The sequence below is a fragment of the Microcaecilia unicolor genome, chromosome 7 (assembly GCF_901765095.1).
Source record: "Microcaecilia unicolor chromosome 7, aMicUni1.1, whole genome shotgun sequence".
Classification (NCBI taxonomy): Eukaryota; Metazoa; Chordata; class Amphibia; order Gymnophiona; family Siphonopidae; genus Microcaecilia; species Microcaecilia unicolor.
The window spans coordinates 25488747-25507335 of NC_044037.1; the positions used below are offsets into that span (position 1 = coordinate 25488747).

The following is an 18589-nucleotide window of genomic DNA, read 5'->3' on the forward strand; positions in this document are numbered from 1 at the left end:
TTTGAGGCTGGCATAGAGGCTGGACAAAAAGATTTTGAAGCGGGGTTTTTTTTGGTGGGAGGGGGTTAGTGACCACTGGGGGAGTCCGGGGAGGTCATCCTCGATTCCCTCCGGTGGTCATCTGGGCAGTTGGGGCACTTTTTTGGGACTTGTTAGTGAAAAAAAAAGGTCCAAAAAAAGTGACCCAAAAACGCGGTAAAAACGCCTTTTTTTTTCCCCCCCCGATTATCAGCTAAAGACGCCCATCTCTCCTCGGCCGATAACCACGCCCCAGTTCCACCTTCACCACGCCTCCGACACCCCCCCGTCAACTTTACCTGTTTCCACGACGGACTGCAGTTGGAAACGCCCAAAATCGGCTTTCGATTATACCAATTTGGGCGCCCACGGGAGAAAGACGCCCATCTCCCGATTTGGGTCGCAATATAGGCGTTTTTCTCTTTCGATTATAAGCAGGATGGTAACATAGTAACATAGTAGATGACGGCAGAAAAAGACCTGCACGGTCCATCCAGTCTGCCCAACAAAATAAACTCATATGTGCTACTTTTTGTGTATACCTTACCTTGATTTGTACCTGTCCTTTTCATGGCACAGACAGTATAAGTCTGCCCAGCACTATCCCCACCTCCCAACCACCAGCCCTGCCTCCCACCACCGGTTCTGGCACAGACCGTATAAGTCTGCCCAGCACTATCCCCGCCTCCCAATCACCAGTCCCGCCTCCGGCACAGACCGTATAAGTCTGTCCAGCACTATCCCCGCCTCCCAACCACCAGTCCCGCCTCCCACCACCGGCTCTGGCACAGACCATATAAGTCTGCCCAGCACCATCACTGCCTCCCGCCACCGGCTCTGCCACCCAATCTCTGCTAAGCCCCTTAGGATCCATTTCTTCTGAACAGGATTCCTTTATGTTTATCCCACGCATGGTAAAATTATGTATAATCATACCTGATAATTTTCTTTCCATTAATCATAGCTGATCAATCCATAGACTGGTGGGTTGTGTCCATCTACCAGCAGGTGGAGATAGAGAGCAAACTTTTGCCTCCCTATATGTGGTCATGTGCTGCCGGAAACTCCTCAGTATGTCGATATCAAAGCTCCATCCGCAGGACTCAGCACTTAGAGAATTACACCCACGAAGGGACACTCTGCCCAGCTCACCACCGCCGAAACGGGGGAGGGGAATTAACCCAGCTCATCCCCACACAAGTGGGGGAGGGGAATCCGTCCAGCTCATCCCCGCGGAGCGGGGGAGGGACACCACACCCGCCGATGCGGGGGGATCTGGCTTATCCTGCAACCGCAACCGCGGGAGGAGCTGACTGACCCGAACACCGCCGAAGCGGGAGGGGTACAAAACTGCCCTACAGCCGCACGAAGCGGGAGGGAGTGCCGGCAGAATTATCAGTCTCAATCCAGCCCCGTAAAACGGAGGGGAGAGGAATGCAGCAGCTCACTGTAACACAAACTCGTCTTAACTCTTGAAGAATCCAAGTGAAAAAACTTGAACACGAAGTCTTTCTGAAGTAACTGAAGAGTAAACTTGAACCTGAAATGCAACCAGAATAAAACAATACAGATATCTGGGAGGGGCTATGGATTGATCAGCTATGATTAATGGAAAGAAAATTATCAGGTATGATTATACATAATTTTACCTTCCATATCATCAAGCTGATCAATCCATAGACTGGTGGGATGTACCGAAGCAGTACTCACCCAGGGCGGGACATAGAAATCCCTGACCGCAACACTGAAGCTCCAAACCGGGCCTCCGCCCGAGCAGCCACAGTCAAGCGGTAATGCTTGGAGAATGTATGGGCCGAAGCCCAAGTTGCCGCCTTGCATATCTCTTCCAAGGAGACGGAACCGGCCTCTGCCATCGAGGCCGCCTGAGCTCTTGTGGAGTGAGCCTTCAGCTGGATAGGCGGCACCTTCCCTGCGGCCACATAAGCCGCTGCAATGGCTTCCTTGACCCATCTTGCCACTGTAGGCTTAGCAGCCTGCAGACCCCTACGAGGACCTGCAAACAGGACAAACAGATGATCCGATTTCCGGAAATCATTGGTCACTTCCAAGTATCTGATGATGACTCGTCTCACATCCAGATATTTAAGAGCAGAGTACTCCTCTGGGTAGTCCTCCCTACGAAAGGAAGGGAGACAGAGCTGCTGATTCACATGGAAGCGAGAAACAATCTTGGGCAGGAAGGAAGGCACTGTGCGAATAGTCACTCCTGCCTCAGTGAACTGCAGAAAAGGCTCTCGACATGAGAGCGCCTGGAGCTCGGAAACTCTTCTGGCTGAAGTGATAGCCACCAAAAAGACTGCTTTCAACGTCAGGTCTTTCAGAGATGCCCTCGACAAGGGTTCAAACGGCGGCTTCTGCAATGCTCTTAGCACCAGGTTGAGATTCCACGCAGGCACCACTGAGTGCAGAGGAGGGCGCAGGTGATTAACTCCCTTGAGAAAGCGCACCACATCTGGCTGGGAAGCCAGGGAAGCACCCTTCAGGCGGCCCCTGAAGCAAGCCAGAGCCGCTACCTGGACCTTAAGGGAACTGAGCGACAGGCCTTTGTCCAGACCTTCTTGCAGGAACGCCAGCACTGAAGAAATTGGAGCAGTGAAGGGAGAAAGTGAGCCTGCTTCACACCACGCTGCAAAGATACGCCACACCCTGGCGTAAGCAGTAGAAGTAGAGCGTTTCCTCGCTCTCAGCATAGTGGCGATGACCTTGTCTGAGAAGCCCTTCTTCCTCAGACGCTGCCGCTCAATAGCCAGGCCGTAAGACCAAAGGGGGAGGGATCCTCCATCACCACGGGACCCTGATGTAACAGGCCCTGCTCCACTGGCAGCCGCAGAGGATCGTCGACTGAGAGCCTGATCAAGTCCGCATACCAGGGACGTCTGGGCCAATCCGGACCCACCAGGATTATCCTGCCGGGATGTCTTGCCACCCGGTCTAGGACCCTGCCCACCATGGGCCAGGGTGGGAACACATAGAGAAGCTCTTGTGTCGGCCATTGTTGGAGAAGAGCATCTACTCCCAGGGATCGAGGGTCCCGTCCTCTGCTGAAGAAGCGCGGCACTTGGCAATTGGCCGATGACGCCATCAGATCCAGGCTCGGCTGGCCCCAGCGCTTCGTGATGTCCAAGAACGCCTGAGCCGATAGCTGCCACTCTCCGGGCTCCAAGGTATGGCGACTGAGAAAGTCCGCCTTGACATTCATGACTCCGGCAATGTGGGCCGCTGACAGCTGTTCCAGGTTCGCTTCCGCCCACTGGCAGAGACTCATAGCCTCCTTGGCTAGAGGGGCGCTCTTGGTACCTCCCTGGCGGTTGACATAGGCCACAGCCGTGGCATTGTCCGACAGTACCCGTACAGGCTTCAGCACCAGTACCGGGATGAACTCCAACAGCGCCAACCGAATGGCTCTGAGTTCCAGGAGGTTGATAGACCACTTCGCCTCTGCAGGAGACCAGAGCCCCTGCGCTGTCCTTCCCAAGCAGTGGGCTCCCCAGCCCGACAATGAGGCGTCCGTCGTGACGACAATCCACTCTGGGGTCACCAGAGGCATTCCCGCAGACAACTTGTCTGTCTGCATCCACCAGCTCAGCGCCTTGCGCACTGCTGGATCCAAGGGAAGACGCACCGCATAATCCTCCGACATCGGAGTCCAGCGCTGCAGCAGAGAATGTTGTAGTGGTCTCATATGAGCCCTGGCCCAGGGCACTACTTCCATCGTGGCCGTCATAGAGCCCAACAGCTGCACATAGTCCCAAGCCCGAAGAGGAGAGGCTACCAGGAACTGGTCCACCTGAGCCTGAAGCTTGACAATCCGATTGTCTGGCAGGAACACTCTGCCCACTTGGGTGTCGAATCGAACTCCCAGATACTCCAGGGACTGAGTCGGGCGCAGCTGGCTCTTCTCCCAGTTGATGATCCATCCCAGGGAGCTCAAAAGAGCAACTACCCGGTCCACCGCTTTGCCGCACTCTGCATAAGAGGGGGCTCGGATCAACCAGTCGTCCAGATAAGGATGGCCTTGTACTCCTTCCTTTCGCAGGAAGGCCGCTATGACCACCATTACTTTGGAAAAGGTCCGCGGAGCAGTAGCCAACCCGAACGGGAGGGCTCTGAACTGGAAGTGTCGTCCCAGGACTGCAAAACGCAGAAAGCGTTGATGAGGAGGCCAGATGGGAATATGCAGGTACGCTTCCTTGATGTCCAAGGATGCCAGGTACTCCCCTGCCTTCACTGCCGCTATAACAGAGCGGAGAGTCTCCATGCGAAAGTGCCGCACTTTCAAGGCCCGATTGACCCCTTTGAGGTCGAGGATAGGCCGGACAGAACCTCCTTTCTTTGGTACCACAAAGTAAATGGAGTAACGCCCCATGCCAAGCTGACTTTCTGGCACCGGAACGACCGCACCCAGGCGGATCAGGTTGTCCAAGGTCTGCTGCACTGCCACAGCTTTGACCGGAGACTTGCAGGGAGAGAGTACAAACCCGTCTCTTAAGGGTCGGCAGAACTCTAGCTTGTAGCCGTCTCTGATGACTTCCAGCACCCAAGCGTCTGAAGTTATTGTGGTCCACTCGCCCAGAAACGAGGACAGCCGTCCTCCAATCTGCACTGGGGCGTGGACCAAGACCCCGTCATTGGGTACGAGACCCTGGGGGAGGACCGGAGGGAGCACCTCCGGGACGGCGGTCTCTGCGAAAGGAACGCTGCTTGGGGGAGAAATGCCTCTTAAAGGAAGAGGGGGCAGAAGAACCCGACCTGCCCGGGCGGTACCGACGGGCTTCCTGAAACCGTCCTCTGGAGGTACCGGGACGAGCACTAGCCCGAGCCCTGACCTCTGGTAACTTCTTGCCCTTAGACGTGCCGAGATCGGTCACGATTTTGTCCAGCTCGACCCCAAAGAGCAGCTTGCCTTTAAAAGGCAATCTAGCCAGGCGGGATTTAGAGGCGTGGTCAGCAGACCAATGTTTCAGCCAAAGCCACCGCCGCGCAGAGACTGTCTGAGCCATGCCTTTAGCTGAGGCTCTCAAGACATCATACAGCAAGTCTGCCAAATAGGCTAAGCCCGATTCCAGGGCTGGCCAATCATCCCTCAAGGAATGATCCGAGGGGGAAGCCCGCTGCACCATAGTCAGGCACGCCCTGGCCACATAGGAGCCGCAAACTGAGGCCTGCAAACTTAAAGCAGCCGCCTCAAAGGACGACCTTAAGGCCGCCTCCAATCTCCTGTCTTGGGCGTCCTTTAGGGCCGTGCCACCTTCCACCGGCAATGCCGTTTTCTTAGTCACCGCAGTGATTAAAGAATCCACGGTAGGCCACAGATAGGCCTCACGTTCACTCACAGCCAACGGATAGAGGCGGGACATAGCCCTAGCCACTTTAAGGCTCGCTTCTGGGACATCCCATTGAGCCGAAATTAAGGTGTGCATGGCATCATGCACGTGGAAGGTTCTAGGCGGGCGCTTCGTCCCCAGCATAATGGCAGAGCCAACAGGGGCTGAGGGAGAGACGTCCTCCGGAGAGGAAATCTTTAAAGTGTCCATGGCCTGTAACAACAGGTTGGGCAAATCCTCTGGGCGAAAAAGCCGCGCTGCAGAGGGGTCATCCGCTCCATCCGAGCGGGGATCCGTCTCCTCCAAGGAATCCGCAAAGGACCGTTGGGAGACCTCAGACACGCTGCCCTCATCTACATCGGAGGAGACAAATTCCTCCAAGGCCTGGGAATCAACCCGAGGGCGTTTACCTCTGGGAACCTCAACCTCTTTACCAGACGAGGGAGCGGGGGCAGCGTTGTGCATGAGGAAGGCCTGATGCAGCAGCAAAACAAACTCGGGGGAGAAACCCCCCAGACTGTGCACTTCCGCAGCCTGGGCAACCGCCCTAGGCGCACTCTCAACCGGCGCTCGCAACAGCGGAGGAGAGGCCTGCTGCGCATCCAAAATGGCGTCCGGCGCGAAACTCCGCGAAGGAGCCGCGCGGGAAGAACGGCTCTTAACTTTAGCCGCTTCTGTGCCGTCGTCCAAATTAAGGGCGTTCATGGCATTAATGTCTCCAACCTCAAGGGCGGCCCAAGAAGAAGCCGTCCGAGCCGCGTGGCCGGCCAAAATGGCGGAGGCGAGGAGCGGGGGATGGGCGTTTATGGCGGGAAAAACCGCCACGCCGGAGGAAGGACCGGGACATTCATCGGTCACGAAACTGCCACCCAACAAGGGCGAATCCGGCTTTAAGACCCCCGCATCCCCTCTAGAAGCGCTCAAGCGACCCGGGGAGCGACCCTTAGCGCCCTCGCCCTCCGACGCCATGTGCCACGAGGAGAAGAATCGGGGAACCCCCGCCCGCTATAAAAAGGTAAAATTACCTGCTGTCCGCTCCGAGTTGTAACGACCTGGTGTCCCAGTGAGTAGCTGCAATAGACGCTTAAATAAACGTCGAAATAAACGCCTTTAAAGACGTTTAAAATTTTTTTTTTTTTTTTTAACGGAGCCAGCGGGAGGGGGGAGAAAAGGAGGGACCTGGCACCACCAGGTTTGCACTTGCTCAAAAGAGCCCTCAACCCCAGGCACTCAACAAAACCTAAAAATTAGGCTTGGAGGCCTAGCCAGAGCTGCTGCTGCTGTGTGTGACCACCACCTGCTGAGATAGAGAACATACTGAGGAGTTTCCGGCAGCACATGACCACATATAGGGAGGCAAAAGTTTGCTCTCTATCTCCACCTGCTGGTAGATGGACACAACCCACCAGTCTATGGATTGATCAGCTTGATGATATGGAAGTTTGAATTCCGTTACAGTTTTCATTTCCACCACCTCCCGCGGGAGGGCATTCCAAGCATCCACTACTCTTTTCGTGAAAAAATACTTCCCGGCATTTTTCTTGAGTCTGCCCCCCTTCAATCTCATTTCATGTCCTCTCGTTCTACCGCCTTCACATCTCCAGAAAAGGTTCGTTTGCGGATTAATACCTTTCAAATATTTGAACGTCTGTATCATATCACCCCTGTTTCTCCTTTCCTCCAGAGTATACATGTTCAGGTCCGCAAGTCGCTCCTCATACGTCTTGTAACAAAAATCCCATACCATTCTTGTAGCTTTTCTTTGCACTGCTTCAATTCTTTTTACATTCTTAGCAAGATACGGCCTCCAAAACTGAACACAATACTCTAGGTGGGGCCTCACCAATGATTTATACAGGGGCATCAACACCCCCTTTCTTCTGCTGGTCACACCTCTCTCTATACAGCCTAACAACCTTCTAGCTACAGCCACCGCCTTGCCATATTGTTTCGTCGCCTTCAAATCCTCAGATACTATCACCCCAAGATCCCTCTCTCTTCCGTACCTATCAGACTCTCCCCGCCTAACACATACATCTCCCGTGGATTTCTATTCCCTAAGTGCATCACTTTGCATTGAATTTTAATTGCTACACTGAGCAGAAGGTTTCAGTGTATTATCGACGACAACACCCAGATCCCTTTCTTGGTCCGTAACTCCTAACGTGGAACCTTGCATGATGTTAGGAGTTATGGAACAGACGTGGAATGGAGCTTTTCTTGACCTAGTGCTTACAAACCGTGACAATGTTTCTTTTACGGTGGGACATAATTTGGCATCTAGTGATCACCAAATGCTGTGGGTTCAATATTAAGACAAAGGAGAAGAGGGCTTATTCAAGACTAAAGGTCCTAGATTCTAAAAGAACTAACTTTGCTCAGATGGGGGAATTTTTCAAGGATGAGTCAGTTGGATGGGAACATCTGAAGGAAGTAGAAACAGCAGTGGGTGAAACTGAAAGGAGCCAATCTAACAATGACAAACCTTTATGCTAGAAAATTACATAAAAGTAAGAGAAAAGACCGTTCTGGTTCTCAAACGTACTAGCTGAAAAGGTAAGGGAAAGAAGATTAGCATTCATACATTACAAGAGGATTCGGAAAGAGGAAGGCGGGCAAAAATATCTGGAAAAGCAGCTGTCAGAAAAGTGAAACAGCAAATAAAAGAAAACACAGCCGACTCGGTAAAATTGGGGAACAAGACGTTTTTCAGAAATTTAAGTGATGAGAGGAAGCAAGTGTGAGGCTCAAAGCTGAGGGAGAAAAACATGTAAAAGCCGATAAGGATAAAGCTGAATTGCTTAACAATGATTTTTCTTCTGTATGCACAGATAAAAGGCTGGAAGTAGTACCACAGAAAACAAATGGAAATGGATATATGGTAGACCAGGACCTCCTGCTAGCTATACCCTGTGGTTGAGGCCTCCCTACCCGCCCCCCCCCCCAAGGCTCCACCTCCAAATATGGTTTGGTAACACAGCTACACCACAAAATTTCCAAACAGTTGCTGTTACATTTCAAAATGACAATTTACCTGTTCTTTCACAGCCGTGTTCACATTGGTTAGATAGTGCTGACAGATTTGACAGAAAACCCTCATCTGTCTCTTTAACGTTATCAACTCCACCTACAGCATAAAAAAAGGAAAATTCAATTTAAACATATGTAATAAAAACAAAACAAAAAAGGAACCTATATATTAGGTATAATCAGAATTCATTATAAACTATGATCAGCACCATGTTTTTCCCTCTCACCACAAACATCAAACAGGCAATGTAGGACCAAGTCATCCAGTGGCCTCATCCCCACCTCCTTCCAGCATCTACTGGGAGCAGAACGGTGCACACATTCCCATGTTTACAAATTAAACATAATATGGGGTCTCATAATTATCACTAGCACAAACACGTAACTATACATCCCAAGGTGTGGTCAAGCTTTTGAATTAAGTAATGGGTCAATGTGATTTGTCACAAAACTAAATCAATTAGCTTTCTTTTGCATAAAATCGTATCTGACAGCTCATTAATATTTTCCTATATTACATAGTAGATGATGGCAGAAAAAGCCCTGCATGGTCCAACCAGTCTGCCCACCAAGATAAACTCACGTGTCATTTTTTGTGTATACCTTACCTTGATTTGTACCTGTCTTTTTCAGGGCACAGACCGTATAAGTCTGCCCAGCACTATCCCCACCTCCCAACCACCAGCCCTGCTTCCCACCGCCGGCTAAGCTTCTGTGGATCCCTTCCTTCTGAGGAGGATTCCTTTATGTTTATCCCACGCATGTTTGAATTCTGTTACCATTTTCTTCTCCACCACCTCCCACGGGAGGGCATTCCAAGCATCCACCACTCTCTCCGTGAAAAAATACTTCCTGACATTTTTCTTGAGTCTGCCCCCCTTCAATCTCATTTCATGTCCTCTCGTTCTACCGCCTTCCCCTCTCCGGAAAAGGTTCGTTTGCAGATTAATACCTTTCAAATATTTGAACATCTGTATCATATCACCCCTGTTTCTCCTTTCCTCCAGGGTATACATGTTCAGGTCCGCAAGTCTCTCCTCATACGTCTTGTAACGCAAATCCCATACCATTCTCGTAGCTTTTCTTTGCACCCCTTCCATTTTTTTCACATCCTTCACAAGATACGGCCTCCAAAACTGAACACAATACTCTAGGTGGGGCCTCACTAACGTCTTATACAGGGATATTAAAACCTCTTTTCTTCTGCTGGTCACACCTCTCTCTATACAGCCTAGCATTCTTCTAGCTACGGCCACTTATCACACTGTTTCGTCGCCTTCAGGTCCTCAGATACTATCACCCCTAGATCCCTCTCCCCGTCCGTACCTATCAGACTCTCCCCGCCTAACACATACGTCTCCCGTGGATTTCTAGTCCCTAAGTGCATCACTCAAAATTAAGATATTATGAGTTGAAGCCAGCGATTTAGCCATGTCCCCCCAATTTGGGGGTCTGACTGGCGGGGATCCTCAAGCCCAACCAGCAGCAACTTTTCTGCGGTGATATTTGATGTCATGCTGCCTGCCCTGCTCCCCCCTCCATCACATGCATGCTTTGTTTCAATGAAACTGAGCATACGTGAGCTTCACACATGCTCAATTTCACTAAAACTGAGCATGCGCAACATGGCAGGCAGCATGGCACCGAGTATTGCCACTGGAAGGTTTCTGCTGATGTGGCATAGGGACCCCTGCCAGCCCAGGTACATGGGTTTACGGTAGGGGCAGAGAGTAGTGGGGAGGCAGGGCAAAATGTGCCCCCCAACTTAGGGCTCTGCCACCCCCCCCCCCCCCCCCCCCCCCGGGGTTGAAGCTAATGCCATTTGTGACATTGCAATGAAATCATTTAGCAAACACCAGAGCACTCTGTAATAAACTAGCTGCTGATAAATGAACTGACTTCTGAAAAAGTCAAAGCTGTACAAGAGCTTACTTAGGTTTAAATATTTTAAGAAAAAGAAAACCATTACATCTCCTATTTATATATCAGTAGCTACTCTGACAACATACTAACGTAATCTTTCCAAAGGCTAATAATGAACTATGATACCAAAACCAAGCTCAACATGTGCTCACATCATTACAGGTATGACCTACCTTTGTGGAACCGCTTTCAGAAATTTTTGCTAGCTGCCAAAGTATTACATAGTGAGTACACTGTAATGCATGAATGACAATCTGCAAGTAAGAAAAAGTCAGGAATCAAAAAATGTTCATTATATTTCTAACAGCAATAAGAATGTGTTGTACACTGAGTGAATTTCTTCAAAAAGGCAGTAAATAAATCCTAAAAAATAAAATACTACAAACCTGTTCTGGCATATCTCCATTTTCAATACCAGTTTTCAACAGTTTGTAGTTGCTACCAAACAAATCCCACCTTGATAGATCGTGAGCACTGCAAACAATACATATAAAATAAAAATCATCAAGAGTTTATACCACCATGTAAGAATGAACAGCTTTACCATGTTTTCTGTTTGCATTAAGCCGTATAAAGGACAGAACATAAAACTTGCATAAAATAAAAATCATCAAAAGTTTATACCACCATGTAAGAATGCACAGCTTTACCGTGTTTTCTGTCTGAATTAAGCCATATAAAGGGCAGAACACAAAACTTGAAATTAAAATATACTAAAACAAAAACTCTAGCAAAGTATAGCCTATAGTAAATTGGAATAGCACGAAGCTTTAAGTCAGTAAGATGTGAAAAGTGACTTCTGAAGAGTTTTTCATTGGTAACATTGTCTGTTTTCCCTCAACCTCATTACATCAAGCCACTCCAATTAGTTCAAAATGGGGCTAGAGCAGGGGCTGTCATCCCAGTCCTCGGGACACAGCTAGCCAGTTAGGTTTTCATGGTTACCCACAATTAATATGCATGAGATAAATTTGAATGCACTACCTCCACTGTATACAAATTTATCTCATGCATATTCATTGTGGATAGCCAGAAAACCTGACTAGCTAGGAGTGTCTCGAGGACTGGGATGACAACCCCTGGGCTACAGTAATGATGGGGAGTAAAAAAAAAACATATTACCCCCATTTTATATAAATTGCATTGTTACTAATTAAGACAAACTCAATATGTACTTTTGCTTTACAAACTGATGTGAAATGAATTGTCTAATAGTTTCTTATACTCTGTCAATAACACTAAGATCAAACTTTTTAGAACAGTTTGAAGTGCCTGTGGCTATAGTTCTGAGGAAAGGTTTAACTCTGGCTAGAGATTTTTTTTTTCCTGTAGCTGCCCACAATTGTGATACTCTCCTTGCCACCGAGCTTGCAGACAAAGTCTTATTTAACTTGCCATAAGAAACAAAGCTGGGTTTTTTGGTTTTGGCATTTTGGAAAGAGAGTATTTTCAGTCTGCAGTCTACAGGACGGATGCAAAACATGATTTACTACACTACATATTTATTCTGAGTAACTGTATTACTGTATTAAGTTTTTAATCTTTTGATAGTGTTGCTCTAGCACCAGAGTCAATTTCATAAGTATCATTAAGAAAAAGTCAAAACAGACGCCATATTGTGCCCTGCCTGAAAGCCCACCTGAAACCAATAAAACATATTAGTCATCTCTACAAAATCAACTAAGTTCTGAAGCACTGCTTGCTCAACTATATTAGTGGGCAAAAACAAATTACAAATATGTCTAATTTCCTACATCCACAGATCACCATGAAAAGATTTCAAAATAGGACATACACTAGCATGCTTGCAAGACTTAGGAACTAATCCAGAGAGTAAACTATTATTTACCAAAAGAAGCAAGAGAGGAATCAACCCATGTCTATTCATTAACACCCAAGAAAGATGGACAGTATCTAAGAAGCTATTAACCTTTTTGACCTTCAAAAAGGCAGTAAATAAATCCTAATAATAAATAAAACAAACTTCAACTTCTCAAAAGTGGTCAAAGTAAAGTTACCAAATTAACTTAAGTGTTGCCTCACAGGCTGACATCTTAACAGCATCACCTACTAAAACAGACATAATCCTTAACAATCAGCTTTCACCTTTGTGGAGAAAAATAACGCCAGTCTGCAGAGGGCTACAAACACTAGAACCACCATCCATTCTCCCTATAATTGTATTAACAATTTGAAAAATCTGAAGAGAACTATTACTAACATTAACAAGAGAGGAATAAAATGCCTTTTTAGTACACCCGGTTTTCAAGATATCCACAATAAATATACGTGAGAGATTTGCAAACTAAGGAGGCAGCGCCTGTCAGTCTCTCATGCATGCCTGTGGACCTCGAGGACAGGAATTGAGTAGCCCTGCTCTAACCCTTCAGCAACCTCACAAATATATTGAACAGAACTGGCCCCAGTAACAATCCCTGAGGCACTCCACTACTCACCTTTCTTTCCTCCAAGCAAATACCATTTATCACCACCCTCTGTTGTCTGTCAGTTGGTATGATTTTTCCTTGGTAAAACCATGTGGCCTCAGATTCTGCAACCAGCTGGTAATTCACATCCCTTCAGCAGAGCCTCTGTAGTTTGTCTTCTCACTGAAGAGGGACATTTGCTTTTCTTCAATCCTATGGAACCTCTCCCGTCTCTAAGGATTTATTAACCAAACCTGAGAGGACCTGCCAGAAACTCCCTGAGCCTCCCTCAATATCCTGTGATGCAAGTCATCTGGTCCAATGGCTTGGTCCACCTTTAGCTTTCCAAGTTGATCGTAAACTCTTTCTTCTATGACCTCTGTGAATTTGTGCAGTATATCAAACAAACATACTTCATTCTCATATATACTTTGACAGTCAACTGAGATCATTCTCTAAAATTTTCTTTTGTGAACACAAGTAGTTTAACATGGCCACTTTTTCCTCATCACTATCCAGATATTGGTTCTCAGCATCTTTCAGTCTCAATTCCCTTTCTAGTCTTCCTCCATTCTACAATATAGTAGATAACAGCAGATAAAGATCTGTACAGTCCATCCAGTCTCCCCAAGAAGATAAACTCACAGCATAAGGCAGCGGTTCCCAAACGTTCTCAGGTCATGGCGCACTTAGGCTACACATTTCTTCTCAGGTCTCCCCCCACCCCCCCCCCCCACACCAATGGCATTGAGTCTTACCTTCGCTGGCAAGGGATGCTCAAACCCCTCCCACTGAACAGATCTGCTGCCTGAGGCCCAAGCTCCATGCTGCCTGCATGCTTTAGTAAGACGCCAGCACTCCTGCGTGTGTCCTCCTTCTCTCCCCCCTTCCACCCAGTATCTGTCCGCTCTCCCCCTCTTCCAGCAGGATCTGTCCTCTTTGTCTCCCTCCTTCCATCCAGCATCTACCCTCCTCGTCCCTCTTCTATCCAATGTCTGTCCTTTTTCTCTCCCCTTTTCCCATCCAAGGTTGTACTCCCTTCTTCCCCCTTCCATCCAGCCACTGCCTTCCTTCTCTCTCCCCCTACCAGCCTCTGTCCCCATTCCACACAGCTTCTGCCATCTCCCCCTTCCACCCAGCTTCTGCCCCCTCTCTCCCCCCTTCTCTTCCATCCAGCCTATTTGTTTTACCCATCCCCAAATCCAGCATCTGCCTCCTCTCTGTCTTCCCAAATACACACCCACACACTCCTGCCGCTACTGCTTGTCTAGACCAGCAGCAGTGGCAAAACAAACAGCCACCATGAAGCAGAACTCTTCATTTGCATGGCTGCTAGTTGTGCCCTGAACAGCAAGTGATGCCCAAGGGGGGGGGGGGGGGGGGGGGGGACTGTCAGCCACGCGTATGAAGAGTCCAGACTTGCGGTGGCTGTAGCTTGTCTTGCCACTGCTGCTACTCATTTAGAGACGCAGCAGTTTGGGTGGTGTCAACAGGAGGTGGGGAAAATATGACAGCATTCCTGTGAGTTTGCAGTGGCGCACTGGGGTGCCATGGTATACAGTTTGAGAACCACTGACATAAGGTATGATGTGATATTTCATATGTATACTTGATCTTGACTTGTTCTTGCCCATTTTCAGGGCAGAGACCATAGAAATCTGTCAGAGTCTGTCCTCCTTCTAAAACTTCTGAAGTTGCCATCGAAGCCCAATTCCAGCCCATCCAAATCTGTCCAGCCAAGATCGGGCCACAGACTGTAGAAGTATGCCCAGCACTGGCTTTGCTTTCTAATTATTGGTGTTGCCACTTAATCACTGCTAAGCTTCTATCTACAAATTTTTGAATTTAGTTACTGTTTTCATCTCCACCACCTCCCGCAGAAGTACATTCCAGGTATCTACCACCCTCTCTGTGAAAAGTACTTCCTGACCTTGTTCCTGAGTCAGCCTCCCTTCAATCTCAATTCATATCCTCTAGTTCTACCACATTCCCACCTCTGGAAAGCATTAAGTACCTGAATATATGTAAACCGCTTTGAATGTAGTTGCAAAAACCTCAGAAAGGCAAGTCCCATTTCCCTTTCCCTTTGTTTGCAGATTAATACCTTTCAAATATTTGAACATCTGTATCGTATCACCCCTGTTTCTCCTTTCCTCCAGGGTATACATGTTCAGGTCACCAAGTCTCTTCTCATATGATTTGATACCCAAACCCCATACCACATTGATCACTTTTCTCTGAACTTCTTAAAGGCTTTACATCTTTATTTATTTATAGCATTTATATCCCACATTTTCCCACCCATGAGCAGGCCCAATGTGGCTTACAGCAGTCTGAAAAACACATACATCAATCCGGCATAAACAATCAAGTACATGGAAGTAGGAGCGATCAGTGTGTAATTACAGAGAAGGGGAAGGGGTAATAACGTTGAGTATGTTGTTAAGATAGTTACAGTTCAGCAGTTATGGATGCGATGGCGGGACTTTTGCGTAAGCTATTCCAAATAAGGTGGTCTTCAGGGTTTTTCTGAAGGTCAGATGATCGGGAGTAGTTTTAACTGATTTAGGTAATCCATTCCACAAATGAGCACCAACATAGGGAAAGGTGGATGCGTAAGTGACTTTATACTTGAGGCCAGAACATGTAGGGTAATGGAGAGTTAAGTATGAACAAGATAATCTGTGAGAGTTCCTAGGTGGTAAGTTGATAAGGTTATCCATATAAGCTGGAGCTTCACCGTAGAGGATTTTATGCACTAGGGTGCAAACTTTAAAAGTTATCCCATCTTTGACGGGCAGCCAGTGTAGTTTCTCACTTAGTGGCCTTGAACTTTCGAACCTTGATTTTCCATATATCAGTCTTGCAGCTGTATTCTGGGCAGTGTGATTCGGCCACCAAAAGTGAACACAATGCTCCAAGTGGGGTCTCACCAATGCCTTGTAAAGGGGCATCAACAACTGCTGGTTATACCCCTCTTTATGTAGCCTAGCATCCTTCTGGTTGCGGCCACCACCTTGTCGCATTGTTTAGTCATCTTAAGATCCTCAGAAACCATCTCCTCTAGGTCCCTCTCCTGAGTCAAGCTAATCAGTCTCTCTCCTCCTATCTGGTACATCTCCTCTGGATTTTGGCACCCAAGTGCATTACTCTACACTTGTTGCTGCTTATTATTAAAGAAAAAGAACATAGATCTTTCGTCCACAATTAAAGAAAATCTGGATCCAAGACTTTAGAAATACAATATAAAGGAGAAAAAAACGAAAAAAAAAAAAGCACAATTGCTACCTCTGTAAGTCTAACTCCAGCCTGCTATTCAGGGAGGGCATACAACATTCACTTCAACTCTTGCATCTAGAAAATCTTTAAGCTGCCTTATGGTCCATAAACTGATACTGTTTAGACTCTAGCAATACATTACAAATGCAAGGAAAACGTAAAACAAAACTTGCTCCTACAGCCTCGACTCTGGGGCGCAGCGCCAAAAGGCCCTCCGTCTCATCTGCGTTGGCTTAGAGAGATCAGGAAAAATTCTAATTTTTGGACACATAAATAGTCTTTCGAAATGTCTTAAGGAAAGTCTTAGAACAGCATTCCAGTCTGGCTCCAACACGAAGGTGACCAACATAGTAGTCCTATGGGTAATAACTTCCAACGAGTTTTCCAGGAAGGAAGTAAGATTCATTGCTTCTCCCATTGATTGCAAAGGGGATTCTCTACCCTTCCCCTTAGGATTCCAGATGTATTGGGCACGCGTAATAGGAGGCAGTGAGTCTTTATCCATCCCTAGAATCTCAGTCATATATTTTCTCACCATCTCCAAAGGAGGAATTAGAGGAGACTTGGGGAAGTTAAGAAACCTTAAGTTAAGTCTTCTAGCCTGGTTCTCCAGGTATTCAAGACGTTTATGAAGAAAATTGTTGTCCTTAACCAGGGCTGCTTCTAAAGTCCCCATTTCTAGAATTTTAGATTCCACTTTTTCCATTTTAGAGGACTGCTGCGCAGTCACCTGTGCCTGCATCAGAACGGCTTTTGAAAGAACTTTAATATCATCAGTTTTCTGTAATCATAATTTGCATAGAGGAGTGCGTGCTGTAAACCATGTCCCATAGTGACTCAAGCGTCACAACGGCCGGTTTAATTATACCACTTGTTGGTAAAGGGGGGTGTGGCAGGGCCTCACGACGTGAAAGTTTGGACACTATGTCCTGGGGTAATACCTTTAAGGCCAATGAAGCCAAGGTCTCTTGGTCCTGGGTCCCACTCGTATTCGCTGTAGTCTGCCCCTCTTACAGCGCTGGTTTCACCCCTCCAGTGTCCTTTTCTGCACAGGCTGCTGCAAACAACTCACTCCCCGGTTGTCGTGGTGCCGTGCGTTCCACGGGGCTCAGGAAAACCCCGTCGCCGCTCTCCATCGACGCCTGCGCGTCGATAGCTGCAGAAGGAGTTGAAGCACTCAAAGGTCCTGTTTGCGTCTTCGGAAACTGCAGCGTTGTTTGTTTCATCGACGAAGAGGTTCCGGGAGTTAAGGGGACCTCCTTCACCTTTCCCCTCCGCTTTCCCATCGTGATCGACAGGTCGAAGGCCGCAAAAGAAGCAAAAAACCCCGCAACTTCCTTTCAGAGCAGATTCAGGTGCGTGTGGTCAAAGCGCCATCTTGGATCCCAGTTTGCATTCAATTTTACGTGCCAGACCCTTGACCATTCTTCTAATATTTGGAGATCTCTTCTCATAGTTTCTACTCCCTCCAGGGTACCCACTTTATTGGCTTTGTGTCACCCGCAAAAAGGCAAACTTTTCCTTTTAACCCTTCAGCAACCTCTCTAACAAATATATAAAACAACAAATACAAATATATTAACATATCTAAATCAGAAATAATTGTAGAATGTTTTAGACATTTTTACACATGCTTATGTAAGTCTGAAATATGTGATAATCATGGTAATTCATCATTTCTCGAAAACCTAGACCATCCCATTTGGAAGAAGATTATAATTCTCTACTAACAAAGATAACTGTAAAAAATTGAAATTACATTTTAAAAAATGGCACCAAAAAAAGTCCCCGGGCCTGATTATGTTTAAATGGTTTTTATTAGTTTTTCACTTAACACAACATACTTATAATGCATATTATCCAGTCAATGTATTCCACTAATACAGTCACTTCTATATTGTTATCATTGTCTGGATTTTCTTTACAACTTGATTTCATAACACCCACTCCCTTAGTTTAGCATCCCCCGGGCCTGATTATTATTAATTACATTTGTACCCCTTGCTTTCCCACACATAGCAGGTTCAATGCGCCTTACATAGTAAATAGCATTACAAAGTCTTGAAGGAGAGTTACAAGTTGTAATAAACATAGTAGTAGTGGGGTTTTGAGGATATGTAAATTGAGCATGGAGAGGTAAACAAAGATAGGATGAGCAAAAGGAGAAGAGATTGGAGATTGGGATGGACTAACAGTCGAATTTTACACAGCTCTTATACACAAGCTTGAAACCTATTTTGAATTCTTTTTTTTCCATATCTTATTGAATCCGGTGATATTAGAGGTACATTCACAGAAGCTAATATAATAGTACTCCCCAAACCAGACAAGGATTCTTTGTTAATACAAAACTATAGACCACTCATTAACTAATATTGATGCAAAACTTTATGCCAAACTAATTGCAGAACGTTTGCAATGTTTTCTTCCCAAACTAATTAAGGATGATCAATCTGGATTTATGCATGGGAGACTATTGTGTCATAAAACCACACTTGTTTATTAACATAATTTTAGGTGCACAAACTTCTCCTGAACCACTCACTGTTACAGGATTAGATGCTGAGA

The 18589-nt window shown here is 47.0% G+C and overlaps 1 protein-coding gene across 1 annotated transcript in view; it reads right to left on the bottom strand.

Moving 5' to 3' along the window:
• The window catches only part of STAG2 (stromal antigen 2), a 583303-nt gene that overhangs the window by 194301 nt on the left and 370413 nt on the right, over positions 1 to 18589 (bottom strand). The window contains 3 exon segments of the mRNA XM_030209778.1: positions 8398 to 8490; positions 10490 to 10570; positions 10703 to 10790. Coding sequence (XP_030065638.1) covers positions 8398 to 8490; positions 10490 to 10570; positions 10703 to 10790 — 262 coding nt within the window.